The sequence below is a fragment of the Berghia stephanieae genome, chromosome 9, assembly GCF_034508935.2.
Source record: "Berghia stephanieae isolate SIO BIC M18660-M18661 chromosome 9, UCSD_Bste_1.3, whole genome shotgun sequence".
Classification (NCBI taxonomy): domain Eukaryota; kingdom Metazoa; phylum Mollusca; class Gastropoda; order Nudibranchia; family Aeolidiidae; genus Berghia; species Berghia stephanieae.
Genome location: NC_088368.1, coordinates 27,741,477 through 27,768,093, shown reverse-complemented (window position 1 = coordinate 27,768,093; position 26,617 = coordinate 27,741,477). Strand labels below are relative to the sequence as shown.

At 37.1% G+C, this 26,617-nt stretch overlaps 1 protein-coding gene across 1 annotated transcript; it reads right to left on the bottom strand.

Annotated features, from left to right (window-relative positions):
* Positions 1–366: 366 nt before the first annotated feature.
* Positions 367–26,470, bottom strand: LOC144979976 (uncharacterized). Its single transcript, XM_078927360.1, has 17 exons — positions 26,286–26,470; positions 24,386–24,693; positions 23,206–23,348; positions 22,584–22,650; positions 21,531–21,642; positions 20,270–20,399; positions 18,962–19,089; positions 17,524–17,591; positions 16,956–17,208; positions 15,689–15,765; positions 10,205–13,922; positions 7,022–7,069; positions 5,286–5,438; positions 4,281–4,366; positions 3,462–3,598; positions 2,320–2,443; positions 367–1,702 (listed from the first exon to the last, which is right to left on the bottom strand). The coding sequence occupies exons 2-17, from the start codon at positions 24,651–24,653 to the stop codon at positions 1,572–1,574; spliced, it is 5,643 nt and encodes a 1,880-aa protein (XP_078783486.1). The 5' UTR covers positions 24,654–24,693; positions 26,286–26,470; the 3' UTR covers positions 367–1,571.
* Positions 26,471–26,617: the final 147 nt, after the last annotated feature.

The following is a 26,617-nucleotide window of genomic DNA, read 5'->3' as shown; positions in this document are numbered from 1 at the left end:
GTGCAGTGCTGTAAAATTACCCTTCGGGCGAATTGACTTGCTCAAGGCTACACAGTGTGGACAGTATTCGAAATCGGTACCTTTTGGGTACAAAGCAAAGACCGTACCACTGAGCCACACATCCAATTAAGAATGATTTTACAGTGAAAATGGACAAAAATATAAAATTTCTGAGGGGTTTCTTCACTTCAAGAAATTATCTATTATCCTCAGACCACAGTTGGGTAAAAAAAAGACACATGTCAGGACATTGACTCTGTTTTAAGAAAACACAATTTTAAAATTTGGAAGTCTTTTGCTCTGTATTGGATTGTTTAGTTTAGTTTTTTTGCTTTGTTGGGTTGTTTTGTTTTTCTCTCTCCTCTCTTTATCATGATATTGGTGCCCTTCTTCAGTAAATTCATATTTTCATATTAATCTTCGACAAAGGAGCAATATGCTAAGGGGCATAACTCATAAAATTTGATTTGGTGACATAATATGCTCTTAGTCAACTTGTGGTCCCCATATGTATAACCTTAATCCAAATTATTTCAAAACCTGCTAAATCTTTTTTTTTCACATCTCTCAAAGAAAATCTCTATTTTTTAAAATAATCTTTTAAAAATTGTCTTGATTTATTGAGTAAAATGAGAAAAATACTTCACTATTCTGCATCACAGAACAATATCCTGAGTGTTTTAAATGTTCAGCTTATCTCTGGCGATTCCCAATTGTCCAATAGATTGAGAGAGAGAGAGTGTGTAAATTCATTTTCCATCTGGTTGTGATTTAAAAGTAGTCCTTCAGAGCACAATAGGCCCGAGATTATCCCAGTTTCTGTCGCGTGAAACAGCCAAGAGTCTGCTAACTAATCACTGCTGGATGGACAAGTGGGGGTCAGAGAAAAATCTCGATTTCACCCGAGATCGATCTAGGTCCCTTTGCATGTGATAAGCGAATGCTCTACCAACTGAGCTATCACCCCCTCCCCCCCTGGTGTGTTTTGAAATTAACCTCCTCACAATGGACATAAGATCAATACTCGGATCTAAATCAATCCACCATAATACCGTTTTGAGATGGTGAGTCACAAATTCAAACTCATATAATGTCATTTCAAATCTATTCATTAAAAAAAACAAAAACAAATAAAAACAAAAACTTAAGCTTTTATATAGAGAAATATCCACTAAACATGCTCAATGCGTTTTACAAAGGGTCCCTGACCTACAGCAACATATAACATGTAGAACGAATTTCATTACAATGACGAAAATGACTACTGAGGTGATTCAAACAGATAATACGTAAATAAAATGTCTTCTGTGCTTAGGGATGTAATATAATATAATCACATTTTGCTATATTGGCTGCATCAACTTAACGGAAACAAAAATAAAATAAATTTACATTATCTAAACAATGTAATGACTCTCTCTCTCTCTCTCTCTCTCTCTCTCTCTCTCTCTCTCTCTCTCTCTCTCTCTCACTCACACACACACGCACACACACACACACACACACACACTCAACCCATGTTAGTCAGACTTATTCAATCAAGTTGCCACGTTAGAGTTCCAAATTATTTATTATGAAGCAGCTACAAGAGCCACCTGGTTGTTGCTTGAAAACGAAGCTAGATGACCTTTGAACTCTGGGGTCACAAGGTCTGCGCTCTTGACAGACTGGCTGACAGAGTAGTCACTAGGAGGAACTGGTTCTGTGAATATAGGGAGGATATAAAATATTCAAAGCAATAATTTGTTAGGTAAGAAGTCGTCCAACAATTCATTTTAAAAAAACAACCCCCCCCCCCCCCCCACCCTAAAAAAAAAAAAAAAAAAAAAAAACAAAAACAAACAACAACATGTTTTTCAAAAAGTATTATATTCATCTATGAAACATGAATATACTACCCTAGTTCTCCCAAAGCTCTTGCCTGAATGAAGAAAACAAACGTTTTTACACATACAGCAACTTGCCGACATTCTTGAAAAATAAATTGAAAATCTACCCTTTTTCTACTCCATATCAACTGAAAGTCAAGAGTGTTTTATAGACGTTGGAATTGAGGAAAAATAAACGGAGAGATAAATAATAAACTTGGGTGAAAAATATAATATTGCTTTAAAATAATTAAAATCAAATAAATAATATATTATGGCAAAAAATGTTAAGCAGGTAGACTAAGGGATGTAACTGTGTAAATGCATCAAACTGCTAAAGAGAAACAAAATTATATCCCTATGACATTGCTATGACCAAGGATGAACGAATAAAAAACTGAGTTTACACTGTACTAAGATTGGATAAAGAGAAAAATAAAAAATGACTGACCTTTCCAAGTAAACTCATCCCTTGCAATGAAGGTCAAGGCTGGGACACAATACTGGGCCACGCCCAATGCGTCTGGGTCAAGGCTGTTTGACATCCATACAGGTAGTACCACATGTTCAACAGTCTGCCATAACAAATATTTATTGGTCATTTTTGACATACTTAAACAAGACAGTTCTTTTTTCTTTCTTTTATCAATTTTCCATATACCTTTAAGTAGTCAGAAATTTGAAAAAATAAAAAAATAGAGAAATACTCCTCCAAAAATTTCGCCCTTCCGTCATGGTATGATTAGATGCCGTCGCCTAGTCAGTCAATGAAGGAATATAGATAATCCATCAAACAAGATGTCTGATGTCAACAGGAATCACCCATGTTGTCTAATGGAAAATAAAAACTGTCATGGCAAAGAAGAGTCAAACCCAGAATATAGATAATCCATCAAACAAGATGTCTGATGTCAACAAGAATCACCCATGTTGTCCAATGGAAAATAAAAACTTTCATGGCAAAGAGGAGCCGAACCCAGAATAGATAATCCATCAAACAAGTGTCTGATGTCAACAGGAATCACCCATGTTGTCCAATGGAAAATAAAAACGTTCATGGCAAAGAAGAGTCAAACCCAGAATATAGATAATCCATCAAACAAGATGTCTGATGTCAACAAGAATCACGTATGTTGTCCAATGGAAAATAAAAACTTTCATGGCAAAGAAGAGTCAAACCCAGGATCTAACTGCCACCCTAGACTGAGCAGTGAGAGAATTAAAGCTCTCTGCATCAACCACCATCATCGTCGGCGGGTAGGTCTTCACTTAAATTGCATTTTATTTTTAATTGAGTACATAAGAATAAGAGGGCAAAAATATGTTAATTACATTGCCTTGCAAAAAAGACCTGTTGAATCACAACTTGATTTTAAGACATGCAAATCAGCGTTCACAATAAAATATAAACATTCATGCAAACTACTTTAGGAGAGATCCTTTCACAGCTTTGATCACCAGGACACAGCAGCATTCGCATATAACGAATTAATCGCCAATGAGTGACAAAAGTCATGAAAGATAAAAGAGGATGAATGATAACCATCAATAAGTTCCTTATTCTTAGTATATCTATGAGGCACAGAAATATACCTTAGGATATCCCACAAACTTGTCAAGCCTGCCTAGTTGTTCCTGGGTGATTTGATACACACAACCTTCCATTGACATGGCAGGGTTCCATTCTAGGTTGGGTAATCCTCCAAGTTGCTCTGAATTTGACGATGTTCCTGAAATATTAAAATTAAAAGATCATCTACACCACTTTTCTACCATATTTTAACAGATTTTTTCTAAGTTTTTACAATTATTTTTTATTTAAAAGGCCTCCATTTCTCAGACCTTTAATGGATGGGTTACGTTTCTCATTGGTCCTAATAGGTAGAGCACTTGCTTTGCAAGCAAAGGGAAGGGTGTAGGTTCTGGATGCGGTCAAGGATTTTTTCAGACTTACCTCTCTTTTCGCCAATCAGTGATTGGGTAGCTGGGTTTGTTAAATCTGTTGGAAAGTACTTTGCAGAAGACTAACATCCACATAAAGGAGGGCAAGTTATTGTTATCGTCTGTTTAATGAAGCAAAAACTGGGGGTTGATCAAAAATGTAATGTAGTAGACCTTCAGGGGTCCATGGAACCAGAGGTGATCCTAGTTTCTCGAGCTTCAATGGACAGTAACAATTGAAAAAAAAAAAAATAAAAGAAATAAAATAAAACAGAGTATTTATAAAGCGCAATATCCACAAAACTACAAGGGGTTTCTCGCCAAAAGCAACACTAAACATGTAGGACGAGACATGACAACAGTGGGCCATATTACATTATTATTTTGACAGAGACAATGCTGAAAGTTATTTGGGAGTTGTTTTTTTTTTAATATACAGATGATGATTTATAAATTTCATTTTCCACTAACCTTTCATATTGAACACCATGCCAAACCCAAACAGTAGAGCCCAGAATCTTGGAGGCGACTTCTCACAACCCAGATAGCAGGCAATTCTGAAAAAAGAATATTAATCACAACACAGTTAAGATTGATTTTGTATTCTTACATTGTGCAATTTTAAAAAAGGATCATTTTAATAAAGGAATATTAAAAAAAAAAAGACAGAATCACTTTTTGACCCGGCCAGATTTGAGTATTTTTGTCATTTTGCATTTAAAAGAAAGAAATGACGAATCGGTAAAGCACTTCAACAGTTTTCATCATTATGAAGTAACATATTATATAGTAAGCTGGTCTATGAACAGATTGTTATAAAAATAAATAACGTCCAAAGATGATTATCGACGTAAAAGAAAGGAACATTATATATGACATGCCAACTATCTAGTTTGAGTAATGCCTTGAGCGGGGCATCGTTGAGTCCTTGGAAAAGGCTCTTTACTCACATTCTCTCACCATACCTGGCTGTTAACAGCATTGTCTCCGTTCCAAAAAAAAAAATTGTAATATTGCCCAACATATCAGATGTCTACATGTTAAGGTTGCTGTTGGCCAGGGATCCCTTGTAAAGCGCTTTGAGCATGTTTGTGCTCTACATTAATTTGCAAAAATTAAGGGTCTTACTTAATATGTATTTCTTTTTATGGGAGGCTTTCCGAAAGCTCCTACATCCCGAATATTCTTTTTTTTTATATAGTTCTAGTAGGGGGTTTGGGAGGGGGGGGGGGGGGGAACTTTTTTTTATAATATTCTAGTAGGGAATTTGGGAGGGGGGAGACTTTTTTTTTAAAAAAAGCTCCCCCCCCCCCCCTCCCAAACCCTCTACTAGAACATTATATTTTTTTAAAAATAAGAATACTGGGGATGTAGGAGCTTTCGGAAGGCCTCCCCATTTTATGTTATATATTGATCTCTTGGTTAATCTATATGTAAGTTATCTTTTTTTTTTTTTTTTGCCACATAGAAAATTACCTGTCAGAGTTCATGTTAGGCCCATATGCAAAGTAATACAGATATCCTGTAGGGGGTCTGGCGTTGAGCTTGAAACACAAGGGGGGTAATTCACATAATTTCTCCATGTTTTCGAGGGGATGACTGTCAGCTTTATTGCTTGCAGACGATGGTCTAAGTTTGCATCAATATGGAAGGAAAAGATAAGCACAAAAATTCAGGAATGCAACGGGTGAATCACTGACATTATCAGGAGGTCAGAAATGTCAGGTCAGAAATACCATGAGGTCAGCAAACTGATACATTTTCAACCTAACAACTTCTTCTTCTTCTTCTTTGTCAAGTACCAAGTCTGTGCCAGACATCGGTGATCATGGTACGCCATTCATCTCTCTGATCAGAAAACCTCAACAAAAAACTAATATTACTCTTCTCTTTAATTTGTCACCCAGCTGTTCAAACTATTAAAATACGTTTTCCTTAGTCTACCTTTACTCTTTGTATCTTCTATCTTTCCTGTGAGAGCAAGATGTTCAATACATTTATGTCGATTTAGGTGTCCTAATAATTGCATTTGTCTTTTTCTTATTGTACGAATTTAATAAACTTTTAGTTTCAGCTTGCTCTAATACTTCTTCATTAGTTTTCTTCTCTGTCCATGAGATTCTTAACATCCTTCTAAGAAACCACATTTCTGCTGCCTCCAGTTTAACCTGACAACAAAAATACTCTAAATTTCTAAAAGTATGATAAGAAATGGATGAAATTGGAGTAGCACCTTTTTTCATAAAGAGAAAAATCGGTTAAACACACGTCATTTGATGTTTAAAACTCTTAGAAAATGCCCACAACCCAAAAAGGACATCAGACTCCAAAATCGATGTTCTTCACCCCCGAATCCTTACCTTGGGGGTCACAATAGCTCAGTTGGTAGAGCACTCACTTCACACACAAAGGGACCAAGATGGATCCCGGGTGCAGTCAAGATTTAATCTGAACCCCCCCCCCCCCCCCCCCCCCCCATTGTTCATCCAGCAGTGAATGGTTACCCGGGTCTGTTAGATTTGGTGGAAAGTACTTTGCATTAGACTAGCGCCCAATCCAGAAGATAGAAAGCAATTTCTATTGTCCATTTCACGCTATAGAAACCAAAATGAACTCCGGCTCCATGAGCCCAATGGCTCTGAAGAACTACCCATCCTTACTTTAGACCTTAATTCACTCAGGGCCAGCCTCGCCTTGATATAAAATAAATAGGAATATTCATATATAGCACATTTTCAATGATTGATAATGCCTAATAGGCTTCATTATACTTTATCTATTTTACTATCTAGCCATGTAGAACTAAAGTCCTTTTTCATAGAGCAAAATTTGCCTTTTTAGCGCCAATTTTGTACTTACAATTCTTCCCATTTCAAGAACTGTCAATAGTCTGGTAATCACTGACACATACATAAATTGGGCATTGAATGCCTTATCGTAAAACATTATGATCCTTCCCCATCAGTATGATATATTGACCGGCCTCATTCCATTTTGGTTACAAATACATACACGCAAACACTCACCCATATCTACTCACAGACTTAGAGAGGCAAAAACACTGACAGACAGACAATCATACAGGCAGACAGACAGACAGACAGACAGACAGACAGACAGTCAGTCAGACAGACAGACACCTCCCGTCATCCTTCACCTTAAGTTTTTTTTTAAAAGGCCTCCATTAGAGTCTAGTGGAAACATTTCCTTACCTTTGCTTGATCAAATTTTTGGAAGAGGCAACTATTTCAAGAGGTTTACTGAAAAAAAAAATTGAATAAGTGAATACTAAGCTGGTAGAAGCTATGGGCTGTAAAAAAAAAAACCAAAACAAACAATGTAAAGAAAAAAAGGAATATAACTGCTTTTAAAAAAAGAACAAAATATCAAACACGCAGTGCTTCAGTCTCAAAAATCTTAAGCCAATAATAATTTTTTTTTTTTTAATTCCCTTTATTCGTCCCATAGGGGAACTTTGTCTTTAGGGTCTATTCCAAGGGAAGACTGGAATAACCCAGGCGTCAGCTGCACTGCAGCACCACAAATTGAGCTAGGGCGAGATGACTTGCTCAAGGCCACACAGCACAGTGGTGGGTGATCGTACTCTGTACCTTTCAGGTATGAAGAAAGACCGTACCACTGAGCCACGCTGCCCCTCTAAAACTGTAAAAACAGTACTTAAAATCCAGATAGACATCAGTCTGCAATTACAAAGTAGAAATGTCATTTTCAAGTTTTCGACTATTATTTATTTAGTTTTAACTACATAAACGCCAGAAAGACAAAGCAGAGAGAAAAGTACAAGAAAAAAGCCATCCCCAAAATAATCAGCCCGTTTCGACTGGCAACCAAACCTCAAACCTCCTGAATTCTGGACACACTCTACAGAGTTACTAAATGCAGAGACGCCAACTTTAAATTTCGCTCACAGGAGTTTCAGCCACCACTCGTAGGAATTTCAATGCCGAAAGAGGAATTTCCGCGCACAAAAAAACAACGATATGTGGCATTGGTGCTTACATATTGTATAGTTCTAAATAGATAACTGATTAGAATTACAGTGTATATTATGATACATAAACACATTGCAATTTACAATCCCAAAGTTTCCTTATTTCAAATGAAGTAAAGCGCCAAAACCTAATGGTAGAGATTGTAGTACTGGTGGTAGTGAGGATGATGTGGTGTTGATGGTTGTAGTAATAGTGATGAAGATGTGATAGTGGTTGATGTTGTAGTTGTAGTGGTAATGATGATGATATGGTGGTGGTGGTGGTGGTTGAGTAGTAGTGGTAGTGATGATGATATGGTGGTGGTGCTGGTTGAAGTAGTAGTTGTAGTGATGATATGGTGGTGGTATAGTGGTTATAGTAGTTGTGGTCGTGATGATAATGATGTGGTGGTGGTTGTAGTAGTGGTGGTAGTGATGTTGATGTGGTGGTGGTGGTGGTGGAGGTTGTAGTACAAATTATGGTAGTGATGATGATGTGCTAGTGGTGGTTGTAGTAGTAATGGTAATGATGATGTGGTGGTGGTTGTAGTAGTAGTCGTGGTAGTGATGATAATGTGGTGGTGGTGGTTGTAGTAGTACTGGTCGTGATGATGATGTGGTGCTGGTGGTTGTAGTAGTAGTGGTAGTGATGATGATGATGTGGTGGTGGTGGTTGTAGTAGTAGTAGTGGTGGTAGTGATGAAGATGAGGTGATGGTGGTAGTTGTAGTAGTATTGATAGTGATGATGATGTGGTGGTGATGGTGGTTGTAGTAGTGGTGGTAGTGATGAAGATGAGGTGATGGTGGTAGTTGTAGTAGTATTGATAGTGATGATGATGTGGTGGTGATGGTGGTTGTAGTAGTGGTGGTAGTGATGATGATGTGGTGTAGGTTGTAGTAGTGGTGGTAGTGATGATGATGTGGTGGTGGTTGTAGTAGTATTAGTGGTAGTGATGATGTTGTGGTGGTGGTTGTAGTAGTATTAGTGGTAGTGATGATGTGGTGGTGGTGGTTGTAGTAGTAGTGGTAATAATGATGATGTGGTGGTGGTGGTTGTAGTAGTAGTGGTAGTGATGATGTGGTGGTGGTGGTTGTAGTAGTAGTGGTAGTGATGATGTGGTAGTGGTGGTTGTAGTAGTAGTGGTAGTGATGATGTGGTGGTGGTGGTGGTGGTTGTAGTAGTAGCGGTAATGATGATGTGGTTGTGGTGGTTGTAGTAGTAGTGGTAGTGATGATGTGGTGGTGGTGGTTGTAGTAGTAGTGGTAATGATGATGTGGTGGTGGTGGCATGGTGGTTGTAGTAGTAGTGGTAGTGATGATGTGGTTGTGGTGGTTGTAGTAGTAGTGGTAATGATAATGTGGTGGTGGTGGTGGTGGTTGTAGTAGTAGTGGTAGTGATGATGTGGTTGTGGTGGTTGTAGTAGTATTAGTGGTAGTGATGATGTGGTTGTGGTGGTTGTAGTAGTAGTGGTAGTAATGATGTGGTGGTGGTGGTTGTAGTAGTAGTGGTAATGATGATGTGGTGGTGGTGGTTGTAGTAGTGGTGGTAATGACGATGTAGTGGTGGTGGTTGTAGTAGTTGTGACGATGATGTGGTGGTGGTTGTAGTAGTAGAGGTCGTGAAGATGATGTGGTAGTGGTGGTTGTAGTAGTAGTGGTAGTGATGATGTGAAGCTGGTGGTTGTAGTAGTAGTGGTAGTGATGATGATGTGGTGGTGGTTGCAGTAGTAGTGGTGGTGATGATGGTTGTAATAATAGTGGTAATGATGATGATGTGGTGGTTGGAAGGGGGGGGGGGGGGGTATCCTTGGAACAAATTGACCTCACCGGAATTTGACGGAAGTTGCCCGGAGCCCGGAATTTTTTGCTCCAGACCGGAGTTTTTTCCGGTGAAACCGGAGTTTTGGCATCACTGCTAAATGTGACCCATTTCTCTCCTGAAAACTACCAATTTTTAACATTTTAAGTAGGAAGATGTGTTCTTGGTATCTTTGCAAACCCAAAAAGATTTGATATCAAGCTAGAGTGAAATTAAACCTCCCTTGTAAAAGGTTAATCAGTATATCTTTTTTAAAAATCATCTTTAGTGAAACTTTGTGGACTTGTGGTAGACATTCCCCTTCCAACAGGGAAGTGCCTGGTTCACGTCCTAATGTGGGTAGCTCAAAGTTGAATCCCCAGAAAAGGTTCTTTGCTTTCATTCTTTAACTGCATTCAGGTAAAAATGTAGACCCTGCACATATCAGCATTGTCTTTGACGGGAAAAAAAAATTGTTAAAGCACCTCACAGGTGCAATGCAAGTGTTACTGTTGGCTTTAGAACCCATGTAAATAAACTTTGAAGACAATTAATGGATATTGTGGTATATAACAACTAAACTTCTTTTCTTTTTTTTTTTTTACCTGTGATTGTTATTTTGCTTTTCCATCCCAGCATCAGATGAAACTCCAGAATCCGGCCTGGACAGTGACTGTGGTTGGTTGTCTTCAAATACACGACTGTTATCCGATTGGATGGTATGTTTTAGGTCAGCTCTACCCATTTCCTCTGAGGGGCCATCACTCTCAACACCGCTGTCCGTTGTGACCGCACTTGCAGGTCTGACACCACTCACTTGACAATCCTCTGACTTCCCATCAATAACCTTTGAACTTCTTATATTCTCATTTTTACTTTCAGTATCACTAATCTCATTCACATCATTATCTTTGGTTGGCAATAATGATGTATCTTCAGCTTTTCCTGAAATTTCAGTAATTTCTTTAGACTTTTCATCCTCATTTGTAAAAGTCTTTTCATTTTCATCTTCGTCTTCATCACCTTCATTATCACTATCTTCCATGCAGTGCGATCTGTAAGCAAGCAGGAGTTCGTAGTAATTATTTGTCCTTTCTTCAGCCTCCTTCGTTGTTATCCCTTCTGATTCTTTACTGCTAAAACTGGAACTTGAATTGGTAGCGGGTGTGTTAGAATCAAGATTAGATTTATTTTCACAGTTTTTGTCAATGGAGTCAGAATTGCTGCAACTTCTAATTAAGTCTTTGGGAGCAGGAGTTGGGGTTGCTCTGTTTTCCACGATATTACAGGAATTGGCATCAATACACAAATCACCATCTTGCCTTTTTCCTTTGCTACTATATTTAGAACTCCTCTGTTCATTGTCATCTCCCTTTCTGTCCTTGAGTAATTTTCTAGCAGCAACAGGGGTTGTAGCCCTTGACGACAATGCCCTATGACTCTTGGGTTTTGCCGTACCCTCGCATGAAAACCCAAGCCCAAAGTCGTCCATGCTTGGAATCACAATATGAACTGTCGAGGTATTGGAATTCGAATTTTCTACACAGCCGTCCATTTTATAAACCGGCTTACGGTATTCGCTATTCAGATTCTCATCATTGTCATTATCGTTGTCACTTTGAGATCCTTTTCTCCCTGAGTTACATCCCTTAGACTTACCATGTCTCTTTTGGCCATGGTCAATACGAGAAGAAATGGATGAAGATATTTTCTTATTATCTTTATTGTCATTTCTCGACAAATTACTGCTTTTCTCTTTAGGTTTGACTTCTACATACCTGTTTGTACTTTTGTACAAATTGCAACTAAACTCTGCACCCACCCAGCCATTTTTGGACCATTCTGGGTCTTTGTAATGCAAAAACTCAGGAACAGGAGATGATAACTCTGATTTTGTTTGATTTCCAGATTTCTCACTTATATTTCCATTGGTATTTGCATCAATGGTTTGTGTGTCATTGTCATAAACAGAACTGTCTGTGACAAAAATGGTATTGTTGTTTTCCAGTCTGTAACCTGATTCTCTGATCTCAGCCATCTCTTCTTCGGATATGAATAAATCACCATCATATTTGTAATCTGATAAACCGTGTACATCTCCAGATATCACTAAATCTTTTCGAGCAGTTATATATGAATCTTCATTGTCGTGTGTATCATTGCTGATAGAAGAATGTACTAATTCGGTGCTTGTGGAAGTGGAGGATTTCATCAAATCTCTACTGCATAATTTTGATCTCTCTGCTTCAAATTCAGCGGCCACAGCATCAAACTGATTTTGAAGTGTATCAAACTTGGACATAAACTCATCACCAGAATAATCCTCATCATAATCATCCTGACTCTTTTCCGCATCAGAATTGTCATCAGGTAGCTCTGCCCACATCTGGTCATAGTCAATGTCATCTGCCATTTCATTGTCATGTTTACCTCCCTTACTGTGAGTGTAACCAGTCACTGATCCACGTAAAATAGAGGATGTGTGGGAAGTACTCTTAGCAGAGGTAGCAATTGACTTTCTGCTAGATTTATCATCTTCATATTCATCCTCATCAGCAAACGTCACTTTTGAAGCTGATTTTAGTCTTGATAATGATGATCTCAGCTCCATTGGACTGTTTTCAATCTGTGATAAACTGCTAATTGACATTTCACACTCTTTATTCACTGGATGTTTTTTCAAAGATTCTTTAGTCGATTGTTTTGGAGTAGACAATGAAACAGAATTTGAATTTTGAGATTTTTTGTCTGCAGCAGAAGCAGAAGAAACTCTAGATTTGTGAGTAACGGAATTTCCTGTTTTGGCACCTGCGTAAAGCCCATACTTGCCTTGAATTTGTGTAATATCTGAAGACGAAGAAGAACTAAAAGCACTAGCTGGTCGCAATTCTTTCCTTTGTTTGTTTGTCATCTTTCTGTCTTGAATTTCGACATCACTGTAGACAGACCCACTGTACGGCCGAACATTTCCTCTTTTTGACTTGGCAACGATGGTTTTATAAGCTTTCATTCGTTTGACACTGCTAGAAGTTGGTCGTATCATTTGAGCAGGGATGACTATGGAGTTATCTATACCAATTTCACATGAGTGTTGAGATTCTTTGATGAATTGAGATTCTGTTTCAGATTTATCGCTATCTTTCACTACAGTGTCACTGATTCCTGAATCATTGGATTCTTGTTTGCTAAATGAAGATTTGGACGACTTTGGCATTATCTTCTTACACACATCCTCTCCATTGTTACTAATGCTGCTAATACTTAATGAATTTTCAGATGGTTTAACTGCGTTAACATTTGATTTGATTGATGATGTATTTTCTCTTGACGAATCGATTTGATTATGTTTTGCGTCTTTTCTTGGTGTTTTACTCTTTTTACTCCCCAATGGTGCAAACCCAGACTTTGAATTTTTGACAGAATTATCACTTGTCAAATTACCGTGAAAGTTGACATAAAAGACTGTTGCAGGAAGGCAAGAGGAACTTGGTCTACTGAAATTTTCAATATTTTGTTTTTCGGACGATCTACAATTATCATTTTTATTAATACTTTCGAGATTTTTAGAATTCAAACCAGGTTTTGTAATTTTACTATTTTTCATTGTATTCTGATTTCCATTATTTCCCTCACCAGTTGTTTTTCCTTCCCCCTTTTGTAGTTGCTGCTGACCTGTCTGTCCACTGCTTGTATTGTAATCTTGAGTCAAAAATACTCTCCCCTTTCCACCACCACCAACACCATCATCATCGCCTTTATCATCTCTATCATCAAATCCACTATCTAATGACCGAGGCCTACACGATGATTTCCCATTCTGTTTGCCGTTCTTCATTCCTCCTCCTCCTTGTTTCTTCATTTTCTCCTCCTCCCTTCTAAATAAGCCATTTTCCATTGTTTCCTTCCTCCCATTATTCTCATCTGCAAACCTTACAGCTTTTCTCCCCCCCTCAACAGCCGTTCTCGGCCTTGCATTCATTTTATTTTTTGACTCCATTAAAGTGGCATTATTTTCCTGATGGTAAACTGCACTGTGCGGTCTTTTACTTAAACCAGCAAGGGGGACAACTCCAGAATGTTGATTTTGATCCATAACACTACTTGTTATTGTATTAGTCTCCCCTATGGTGTCAGATGTTCCCAAACCACCGTTACTGATATCGTCTCCATCAGCCTCGTTATTAGTCCTTGACATAGTTTGTTCAAATCCCTCTGGAAGAGCAGATGATGACGTATTTACAACAGGAGCAAATTGACCTTGACCTTGGTTCTCCTTGCCAACTGTGATTGGGGTCATGGTGGGTCCATCAAGATGAGATAAGTCTAAGAGGGTGATAAAAAACAAATAGTTGCACTCAATTGTTGACATAATATGAAAGTAATGAAGTTGTTCTTTAACTCTCTCATTCCGGACCATTGTCAAGATTTTTCCTGAAATGTCTTAATTTACTCAACAACAAAATTTTATTTTGTACACTTAATCTCAGCAACAATAAGTAAGTTATAAACATAATTTTGTACAACAATAACAAGTTTTACATAACAGCATTAAGATCTCATAAATATAACAAAGATAATATTTTTTTTTTATGATGATGTAGAAAACAAACCTGAACAAAGAAGGAAAAAAGCTCATTGTATCGTTAAAAAATGTGACGATTGTTCTACAGCTGGTAAGAAGAGGCTTAAATTAAAAGTTCTATCGAACAAAAGATTTATAATATATTTCAAAGAAATGAAAATATTTTCGCATGCACAATTGAAGACCATAAATTTCTCTTTAACTTAAGATATTTATGGTGCAAAAGTTGTGTGGATGCAATAAAATTGCTTCCCTTTCATGTACAATGTATTATTACGCCAAAATGCAGCGTTTATTAAAGAAAATATTGCTCAAAATGCATATTGTATTTCATATCTATTCCTAGCACCTAAATCTATCCTGGTTCCTATAACCTCAAATATATAGAAACAATCGTGTAAGCCAGTATGGTGTCCTGTTTTGGAACAAAGTCAAGTTTCATTGAGAATTGTAAATAACAATAGGAAATTGAATGGACGTGTCAACAAAGACAGATAACGTGGATGTTTTGGGTTTTGTCCTTTACCAATCAAACACGATGAATGAAACACTAAAGAAGAATGAAGGATGTGAAAATGGCCAGTCTATAGATAGAACGAAGTTGACGTAACTTTGGTCTTTGTTATTGTTTTTTACCATCCATGTTTATGAGTAACTCTCACTAAACTGTATTAACCAGACTATAAATGTTTAAGGTTACACATAATTTTGTGTGTTGGTCCGTTAAACTTCCGGATGGCAATGTTGTGAGTTTCTTAGCAAAGCGCATACTATCTATTGTTATTTATTTCTTTGAGCTTCAAGCGGCAACATTTTCATTATTAAGAATTGGACTAAATCACGATGTGAAGAACGAATGACGAATGCCTGCCCCATGTTTTTCAAACTGCCTTTTTCTCCCCTTTGGTCAACTGATAATGCCCAATTGAAATTAAATCAAACCCTGTCCGTAAAGAGTTAACTGATTTGATTTATTGTTTTTATGGGTCTTACGGCACTTGAAACACATTAAGGTCATATCAGCGCCAGTAAAAAGGAAGAAAATGGGATAGTAAAAAGTTCTAGAATTACAATTAAAGCACCCAAGAAAAGGTAAGACAAAGGGGAATTGGTTCAAATAAGAAACAGGAGTAGATTTCAAGAGCACACTATCAAAGTACTTAGTTTGAGATCACTAAAAGTCTCATCCAGACACAAGCACAGGTCCCCACTAAGAGGAAGACACTCAAATGTTTTACAAATCGTATATAATATAAAGAAAACATAATACAATGCATAACAGAGAGATGATTTACAAGGAAAAAAATATCATCTCCCAAAACTAACTATACATTTGACTGTTTCCCTCTCAGCTAGAGTATCCAGCCGGGGCCAGGACAAAACCAAGTAATCTCATTCCAAGACAAAGACAGAGAGTGAGTTGGAAGACAGATAAAAGGGGATAGAAGACACAGTAAGTGCCTCCCTGCCCACTATGGGGATTTGAAAGACCGCTAGATTGCATTACCTTCATCACAATGAGCTGGAGCAGATCTGGAGTTGGGTAAGGAATACGGTGTGGGCACTTCCATACCTTGGGATATTCTGATTGGGAGTGAGAGATTAGGAGTGAGTGAATTTACAGTGATGATGACGTTGATGATGATGATGATGATGACTTTGATGATGATGATGATTGATGATGGTCTTGATGATGAGAATGGTAATGACGATAATGATGATGAAATAATCATAATCATGACGATGATGATCATCATCATCAGCATCATGGAAAAAATAATCACAAGTATTGAAATTGTAAGCTTCAATTTATTAAACGAAGACAGATAATGTGGACGTTTTGGGTTTCTCCTTTATCAACAAAACACGATGAATGAAACATTCATGTTTTATTGATAAAGGGGAAACCTGTAACGTCCACAGTATATGTCTTTGTCTAATAAATTGAAGCTTACATTTCAATACTTATCATTATTTTTTCCTTCGAGCTTCAAGCAGCAACATTTTCATCATCCTGTTATTGGTGGAAGTAAAGGTATAAAATATGAAAAAGTTAGAAACAAATAGATAAAATTCATTTTTTTATAAAAAGTGACATGGCAATGTGATGTATAGTTTGTAACAAAAAATATTGATCAAAATACTTTATATTACTTAAAAGTAGTCACCAGGGGTGAGAACATAAACAGTTGAATGAGGGAGGAAGGGTTATTCTTAAAAATGAATAGAACATTTATGTCCAAACTCAAGAAATGGAACAAAAATCATTACTTACAACTTCGGGGCAAATGATTGGTCGTCTGACAATCAAAAGTTATCCAATTCCTCCTGAGGTCGATTGGCCCGTCTGATTTAGTGTATGTCAAATCAAACGAGCAAGAGGGGGAGAGGAGATAGCTAAGTGGATAAGGCATTGCACTAACACTAAGAGGGAATGAGATCGATCCCGGGTGAAGTCAAGGTTTCTATCTGACCCCCCCCCCCCCCTCCCCTGCACACCCAGCAGCTGGGTCTGTAAGATCTGGCAGAAAGTACTTTGCGGTAGATTTAGCATCCTATCCAAAGAGTGGCAAGCAAATGCTATTGACTGTTTCATATTGTAGATATCGGGATAAATTCCGGCTCCATGGGCCTCATGGCTTTGACTGAAGGACTAATTTTATTTTTAGATTTTTTGTAGTGTTGATGACTACGTGACTCTGTGTCGCTTTTCATTGACAAAAATCAGAAAGGTTTTGTGTGATCAATGACCCAATGGGCAACTGAAAACCTACCCAGTCTCAGCAATTTGACCTCCCAACTGCTCAGCCCAATCAGGGTCATCGAAGGCAGTCTCCACCAGGTCAAATGTGGGAAAGTCCACACCTGGTTCGGGGGTGGAGGCTTGTGATGTCTGATGTACCGACTCAGAGGTTGAAGCTCCATCCCTGACATCAAAGCTTTTCGCTGGGAGCTGACGGTTGCCAGCCATAATGGATTTCCACCTTTGGAATGTGCGACTCTCTGACTGGCTATATTGCCTCGTCTCTGTGGAAGTGAGGGATTATGGTATGGGATGTTGAGTTAAACAACGAAAAGTAATTGGGTGGATAAATTGAATATAACTTGTCATATCATATAATATGATGTGGTTAACTTCTTTATCAGTATAATGATCATGATGATATTATCATTATTATTATTATTATATCAGTATCATTATCACCATTATCGATATATTAAAATATCTTTCGATGCACCATAAATAATTTCCCCATCAATATAGTTACATATTCATAATCATCATCATCATTATTTAAAAATTTTCTTTTTCTTCTTTGTAATCAAATGAATGAGACCAACCTGAGACAATTCCTCGACACTGGTGAATGGTGGGTGTTGTCATTTTGACAGGCTCTAGAGGCTTCAATCTGAAAATTTTAATGAAATATACTAGAAAAAAATTGCATTCTATATGTACATATTTCACGCATCATTTATTAAGTAAGCACTTATTCATAGCATTGATTAAAAATTGTAAACAAACTATCTCAATATTTTGTCATTTGAAAAAAAAATATTTTATTCTCAGTTTTCATGCCTGCAGGATGCCTGAGGACTGAATCATTGTCATAATAATAGAGGTGAAAATTGTGTGCCTGTGTGTGTGTGTGTGTGTGCGTGCAGTGGAAGAAAAAGAGATAGATAGATAGATAGAGAGAGAGAGAGAGAAAGAGAGAGAGAGAGAGAGAGAGAGAGAGAGAGAGAGAGAGAGAGAGAGAGAGAGAGAGAGAGAGAGAGAGAGAGAGAGAGAGAGCGACAATGAGATGACAAAATGATATCAAAATGATTTACTCTCTGAGGACTGAATCCCGAGAACAGCATAACGCTGGACTCCACATGGAAAATGAAACCAGTGTTAGACCTAAATAAACCTGGAGAACTAAAAGCCCAGAGCCTCAAAATGCAGACTTCAACTCGTGTCGTGCATGGGAAGACCAAGAACACTGGCAATCACTTGCCTCAAGGACCCGATGGCACAGAAAGGATTGGGCGAGTTTCTACTGAATAAGCATTATTTTTATTTTAAATGTCTGAGGTATTAATAAGACCTAACAATTGCCTGCTACCCTTTGAATATGATGCTGGTCTATCAAAAAATACTTTCTGACAAATTTAGCAGATCAATGTACCCAATTAAGAGCATTTATAGGCATTAACCAATCAGAATATTCCCTGTCATTTAGCTCATTCCGTTCCCTTCACTGTTGATTTCCTGTCAACGATAAGGTCTAATAAAACATTCCTTGATTCTCACTGTGCCATTTTCAATAGAAAATAAAACCAGTTCAATCAGATTTTCAAAAAACTGAAATGATGCATATTTTGAACTTGTAACAACAGCGATGATCAAAATCTTGACAATTTTTTTCAGATTAATCTAACCTGACTTGAGAATTGATTATGGCCATTTTGTTTCTGAATTCAGTGATCAACAAACCGAGCTACCATGTCGGCACCCCATTTTAAAACTTCAGAGAATAAATCAAAAATTCCCTTTGTGATCAAATAGTACCCTTTGTAGATGTGGTGGGAAGTAATTGTAATATATCTGTTGGTGTTTTTCTATTAAAATCAATGCGCACAAGTTAATCAGGGAAAATTTTTAAAAAGAAAACAAATTATTTGATTAAAGTCTAAAACAGTCTGAATAGGATATTGTTGATGATGATTATGATGGTTAAAATCATTTATCATATGAGAAATGCAAACTAAAAATAAAAGGGTAATAAAATCTCACCTTGCTTTTAGTAATCTCCCTTGTATATAGGCGGTGTGTGTAGGTTTCTGAGCGTGTAAGAGTTTGTTTAGGGTGTGTGTTGCTATCGCTGTGCGGTCTTTCATAGCACCTGATGGATTGCTGGATGGCTGGAAAAAAATTAAAGAAATAAAATCAAATAAATTTTATTTGAAGTAGAAAATTGAAGAAGACCCAAACATACAGCAGGACTTGTTTTCCACCATTGTGACTTATTGTTTACAATGAATCGTCTGAGTTGTGAGTTTGGTTATACTCGGATTACTCATCAAACCCTTTAAAATGTTTCTACGAGAGACACCCCAATGAAACAGTAGCACACCACTTGCTTGAATGACAACCTCTTGAAGATCTGAGATGCTCATTCCTCCCACCAAATCCAAGCATCAGTAACACACTGTGAATAGTCACCTGGAACAACTACAAAAGACGTCTAACTTCTACGTCATGACACAAGACCGAATGGCTAGAGCTCAGGTGGTCACTGGTTCGGATAAGTAAGTAAGTAAGTTCTGTGAGAGTTGTCCTTTTTATAGTGTTGACAGTGTTGGACACAACTAGGGGACACAATCAGTGTAAAACGCAAATTGACAATAATCCCCATCATTTACTATATCATTGAGCTATATAGCAGTGGAAAGACGTTGAAATGCAAAAACCATTATTCAGGAAGATTAGCTTTGACTTTTTTAAATTGTGAAACCAAATCATGTTACAATCATTAAAGAAGCATCTAAGCTAATTAAATAAGCCAAGCCTTAATCTAAAATAAATGAAAAGTAAAAATTAAAAAAAAAAAAGACATTATTACTATCTATTAAAAAAACAAAAACAAAAAAAAACCCAAAAAACTTGAGATTTTATATAGCGCAATATCCATTAACTGTTTTCAAAGCATTTTACAAAGGGTCCCTGACCAACAGCAACACGTAACAAGTAGAATGAGACATGACGCCTGTTAGGTGACATTACAATTTTTCTCGGACAGAGACAACGCTGTTAACAACTGGGTACTTATTTTACACCTGAGCACGATGAGAGAATGTGAGTAAAAATTCTTTTCCGAGGACTCAACTATGCTCAGAGCGAGGCTCAAACCCAGGATCTTCCAATCTGAAAGCGAGTGTCATACCACAAGACCACATAGCCGCACAAAAGTAGAAGTACAAAATAATTTTACGGCCATTCTTTCTTTTACAGTGGCATGCTCTTATCTAAGAAATATTGATAATTATTATATATACGGTACAGTACATCTTGTGATCAGGGGATCCAATAATCTCTACTTACAACATTCATTTCAGGTTTCTTGACACTGTGTTTGAAAGGCATTTTGATGTTGTGGTTTGGCTCAGACTGTCTCTTGCTGGGAGGAATCATAGAATTGGAGGAAAATAGCTTGGACCTTTGATTCCTAGCACTATTTTTTTTCATTGTAAAAAAAACAAAAAAAAAACAAACAAAACATAATCATCATTCAATAAAGAGATATTGGAAATGAGTGAAACATTTATTACCACTTTTATTAAAATAATCATACAACCAGGTGTTGCACTGTATAAGTATTAGATTACATAATCTAAAGATGTTCAAACCATTAAAATTATACACTCTTGTTTCTCATAGAATTTGTATTTCATTCAAAATTGATAAAAATTATCCATGTTGTCAAAAGTATTTTATGGTCATTATTTTTTCCACATTGGCATGATCTAATATACGCAATATTGATAAGTTAATTATTATATATACAGTACAGTACATATTGAGTTCTGGAGATCCCAATGGCTCAGTTGGTAGAGCACTTGCTTCACATACAAAGGGACCAAGATTGATCCAAGGTGAAGTCGATATTCTTTATGACCCTCCTTGTGAATGGGTAGTGGGGCATGTTATATCTGGCAGAAAGTACTTTGCGATAGATTGTCATCCTATCCAAATAATAGCAGGCAAGTGCTATTGTCCATTTCACGCTATAGAGACCGGGATAAACTCCAGCACCATGGGCCTGATGGCCATGAAGAACTACATATTGCATTCCACTACACTAGTAGAGCACCTACAGGGTGCAATGCTACAGACACAATTGTTATGGTAAGCAGTTTAGGCCGTCAACTAATTTTGTCCAATGTCTTTTGTGTGTGGCCAAACATTCAATTCAGTGAGATATTATTATCATTCTTGACCTGATAGTAACATAAATGTGGCTATGTGGTCTAGTGGTATGACACTCGCTTTTGGATCAGAAGATCCTGAGTTCGAGCATCGCTCGGCGCATAGTTGAGTCCTTGGAGAAGGCTCTTTTACACACATTCTATCACTGTACTCAGGTGTAAAACGAGTACCTGACTGATAACAGCATTGTCTCCATCCAAAAAAATTGTAACATCACCTAACAGGCGTCATGTCTCATCCTAAATGTTAATTGTTGCTGTTGGCCAGGAACCCCTTGTAAAGCGCTTTGAGCACATTTAGTATATATTGCACTATAAAATAACTCAATTTAAAAAAAACAAACAAATATGTATTAACAACAACAATTTCAACTGACCTGGGTGTCATTTCCATAGAACTCCTCACAGAGTTTGAAGTCAGGCCGATGCTTGAAACTGACAACATGGATGAGTGACGACTTCCTTTATATGATGACCTAGATAATTTACCTGCAGCAAACAGAAATGATGATTTCAAACAAATTATTTAAACACTAGTTTAACCATAAAATATATTTGCGACTTAATAGTTTTGTAATATCGCAGAACAGGCGTCATCTCTCGTCCTATATGTTAAGTGTTACTATTGGTTAGGGACCCTTTGTAAAAATGCTTTGAGCATGTTTAGTGGATATTGCACTCTATAAATGCTTGAATTTAACACAGTTCTTGCTGGATTCTAGCACGTTCTCAGGAGAAACCAAAAAGCATATTAGAATATGAACGTGCTGAAACCCAATGCTCAAGGGTAATAACCGATACATTTGGTCAATCAGCTCCAGCGTGTCTTATTGTAGAGCGTGTAGGAATTCAGTGTGCTAGTCCAGCGCATACTGTATACCCGACTGGTTTTATGTCCAGGTAAATGGGATTCAATAGTCGTAGCGTCACTTCCTTCCTTATGACGCATGGTAACTTAGTAACACTGGCTCTAAACTGTCGGAACAATGGCGGACGCCCATATGAAATATTTCTCCGGCGAGCATAAAGGGTATCCAGAGGAAAAAAAACACATACATTTGATCATGTTGTGACTTTTACACATTCTGATCACAAGGCATATGAAAACTTCTAGCCAGCATGAAAAATAAAAATTAATGATTTTCTTTGTTTAGAACCAAGATGGCCGCCGTTGCCGGGGGCGTGACATCAGACTATTGAATCGTATTGGCTGATGAAAAATGAACTCAAGAGTCTAGATTATGAGTTAAACAAAACAACTAAGCTTTTGAAGAGGTGTATGTGTGGGGTATCAGAAGCAGCTGTGCATGCCCCCAACACAGGCACACACACACACACACACACACACACACACACACACACACACACACACACACACACACACACACAGACTATGATTAATTTAGTACAGATTAGAAAAAATATAACACCTTGGATGATCTCAGGAGAAAATGCATTGTGTTCCTGGGCCATGCCAATGGAGAGAAATGGAGAACCCTGTGGATAAAATAAACAAATATAATCTTTTTTATAACTGAGAGTAGTAAAGAACCTGAATTTTTCAATGATAAAAAAGATTATATCTAATAAGGCTAAAGAATAGAGGTGAGTTGTTTGAGATGGTACCAAACAAAAAAGCAAATTTTATTTCCTGAACCACAAAATAATTATCATATCTTAACTCTTTCAGCACCATTATCCGCACTGTGCGGCCAGAGCAGAATCTGTTCTACTGGCCAATGGCTGAAAAGGACGACTGGTCTTGAAAAGTAAAAATAATAATGTAATCCGATTCTACTTTCAACAAAAATATTATAAATTGAACCAATGGTATCATTACTTTCCTCATTCAATTGGCCCTAGGGGTGGGGGGTATTTTAATTGAGATTTTGCGCCAAATTCGAATGTCGCTTTGTCTTAGCTTGTCATTCTCATGCTGCCTCAATCAGGTGTCAGCCATTTTGTAACGGAAATGCGAATATAGCATCAGCGCGTTGAAAGAGTTAATATTTTTAAAAAAATCTAAACTATAATGTTGTCATTCATCATTACTTCATGGTCTTTAAGTTGACGTGCTCTGCTTCCTGCATTGGATCTAGGAAGTGGCGTTCCTGCACTCTTGATCTTTTGTCGCCGTGAACTATTGGCCGACCTGATTGTGGATGAACGTCCACTAGCAATTGACACCACACTTCCTGTTAGGACAGATAATGTAAATACAAATGATTTGAAAAATTCCAGTAGTAATGGTACAAATTTATTCTGAAAAATGATAATCTCTTTCATTTACCAATTATTTATCTTCTGCAAGGAACATGTAATATTGTTCCTTGTTCTAATCATAGATCTTTTGCACATTAATTGTTTATAAGCTTTGAGCACTTGAAATCATAAGTCGAATTTCAAATGGAAAATACTTCAAATTGCCCTTTGTTGAGAAAAAACGGGAAAATTTGATCTATATTGAGGTATAAGAAATTATTCAATTTTGGCTGTAACTAAAAATTTTCGTAAGTTATTTGCAGTTAACATCATAATTTCTGTCCAATGCTGCACATTTGAGTATTTCAATTTTGTTCAATCTCATTTTTCTTAATATTGGTATAAAAGTCTGATCCCTCTGTTGTAACAGCCTCTTTTATTAAAAACTTTACAAGGACACAAGTCAGTTTTAACTTATCACATCTACTGCAATAAAAAAAAAAAAAAGCCAAGATAGAGCCCTGAAGAGTGAGGCAGGCATTACAAATGCTAGTGGCAAGAATGTCTGCTTACAAAATTAGTATTGTTTTGTTTTTTGTTTTGTTTTTTTAAAATGCAAGCAGGATAAAATTAATAGACTTTGTGAACAAATGATCAAATTGTAGATATGTGCCAGATACATTTTATATCATATTGTGCGGCTATGTGGTATGACACTCACTTTCGGATCGGAAGGTCCTGGGTTCAAGCCTTGCTCGACGCATAGTTGACTCCTTGGAAAAGACTCTTTACTCACATTCTCTCACTGTACTCAGGTGTAAAATGAGTTGCTGGCCATAAACAAAATTTTCTGTCTGAAAAAATTATAATATTGTCTAACAGGCGTCATTTCCCATCCTACCTGTTAAGTGTTGCTGTTGGCCAGGGACCCCTTGTAAAGCGCTCTGAGCATGTTTAGTGGATATTGCGCGATATAAAATCTCAATTTATTTATTATTTATCTCTATAATCTTTTTAAAAATCTCCTTACCGGCCACACCACCAACATCTGACCGGATGTCCAAATCCCTGTCATCCAGCATGTAAGGATCCACATTGCTCATGTCATCAACATTCCCATCAATATGAATGTCTTTCATCCGTCTTGGGCTTTGACATTCCAACCTGATCTCCTGATCATTGCTGACTAATTGAGTTGGATCATTGAAAACGGTTGACTGACCATCTTTTTTAATATTTTCCTTATTTTGGTCACCGCCTGCAAGGCCTGTGAGATTTACTTGGCCCTCAGAAGCCATAGCTTTATCTAATTCTTTTGGTTGAAATCATTTCTGTGATCTGGACAAAAATATATAAATTAATTAATAATTTCTAAATACAATCCAGCACGATTTCCTCGAACTCCTCAGGTCAAGCAAAAACTTTCAAGGAAACCATAGTTCGAGGAAACCATACATTGGCATTGTATTTGATGGGGAGGAGGGGTGGGGGCAGTCTGGCTCAGTAGTGTGGTCTTTGCTTCATACCCAAAAGACATCCAGTTCAAATATCCACTGCGTTATGTGGCCTTCAGCAAGCCACATCTCCGTAGCTCAATTTTTGGAGCTGTGCATAGGTTGACACATGGGTTATTCTAGTCTTCCTTTAGAATCGACCCTAGGACAAATTTCTGCTTGAGGATGAACAGTCTCCAGTGGCTATTCAGACTCAAATTCCAATGCACATATGAAATCAAAAGGTTATTTGGACTCAGTCTGAATTGTCTTCCATGGCAGTATAGTTTATTTATTAAAAATATATTTCAAATATCGATAATTATATATGATTGATGCAAATCAAAATAACAATTATAGTAACTATCAACAGGTATTCTAAACCCGCTTTATCTGATAAGAAAAACAAAATCATTGATCAATTGAGAGTCCAGTTAGAAATTAAAAAGAAAAAGAGTTAAAGCTCTTCAAAAGGAACAAAGTCAGTTAAAGTAATTGTGGTCCGAAGGAAAAGCTTTGTTAACAACACGACGGGATGTCCAAACAAAATCAGGACAATATTTGTTTTAGAAACATATTCTGATTGTGTTAGACAGGCAACAATTCTTCTACAATCCGAAGCAGGGGTTATTAGCTGAGTCAGTCTGATATGAGCAAAACAGAATTTCTTCTGAACTCTTCTTCTGTGTCTTTATCAGTTCCGCACTCTGTCCACTGTCGCACTGTGTTTCACTGGGCACGCACATTAGAATTTGATTCTGAATAGCCACGGGATACTATTCAGACTCGAGTCCGAATTGACACTTCGTAGGGTCAAACCAGTATAAAATTTCAATTTAAGAAAACCCACTCGAGAGATTTTCACCAGATAACCCAAAACAACTGGTCCCAGACTCTTATCAGCGTCAATTGGGTCAGCCAGTTTAAAACAAAACACAGACCAAAAAATAAGCAAAATGAAAATAAATTATCATAATTTTTAAAAAATTTTTTTAAAGGGAACTCTGTCAAAATATTACATTGGAAACACTAAGTCGCAAACATGAGCTGAGAACAGGTTGATCTGGCGAGAACCTGGCTTTGCATCAGAGCCAGAGTAAAGAATCTCTCTGTCTCTACACCAAATTCACATTTAACGTTTATACTTTACCTACATTCTCATTATCACATTATTCATTAGTTTATATTTATAAGTTATCATAATCCATAACAATCAAGCCTTATGAATAAAACTGTCTAGATTTATTCCATGCGGTGCCGCACTGCCAAAAGTTATGGTCGTTATTTTATAATCCAAATTCAATTTCTATTGTTGCCGACTAACTTCTACATCTACTTTCCATTTTGAGTGTCACATTCATTTGTACTTGTGACTTGTGAAAAGAAGAAAAACTTACAATAACTCGCTCCTTTATATTTATATGTTTAAGCACTTACCCCGTTATCATATGGAATATTATTACAAAAATAACTGTAAATGATACATCATAGAATATCCCAGTGACTCAAGATACCACTTGAAATGGATCTTATATTATGGAGACGAAGATTTGTTTCACTTCATTACTTCCAAACATTGGATACTACGAATCCAGACGCCATATTGTTTACAGTGCGTAATTGGACAGCTACCAAAAACCTTCCGCCTTAAAGAAATAGTTTGTATCATAGTTCATTCAGAGACAGTTCGGTCATACTTTTTATTGAAATAAAAAGCTAATATATGTAGTTCAATAGTTTGGTTACAGAACAGACCATTATAATCCAAA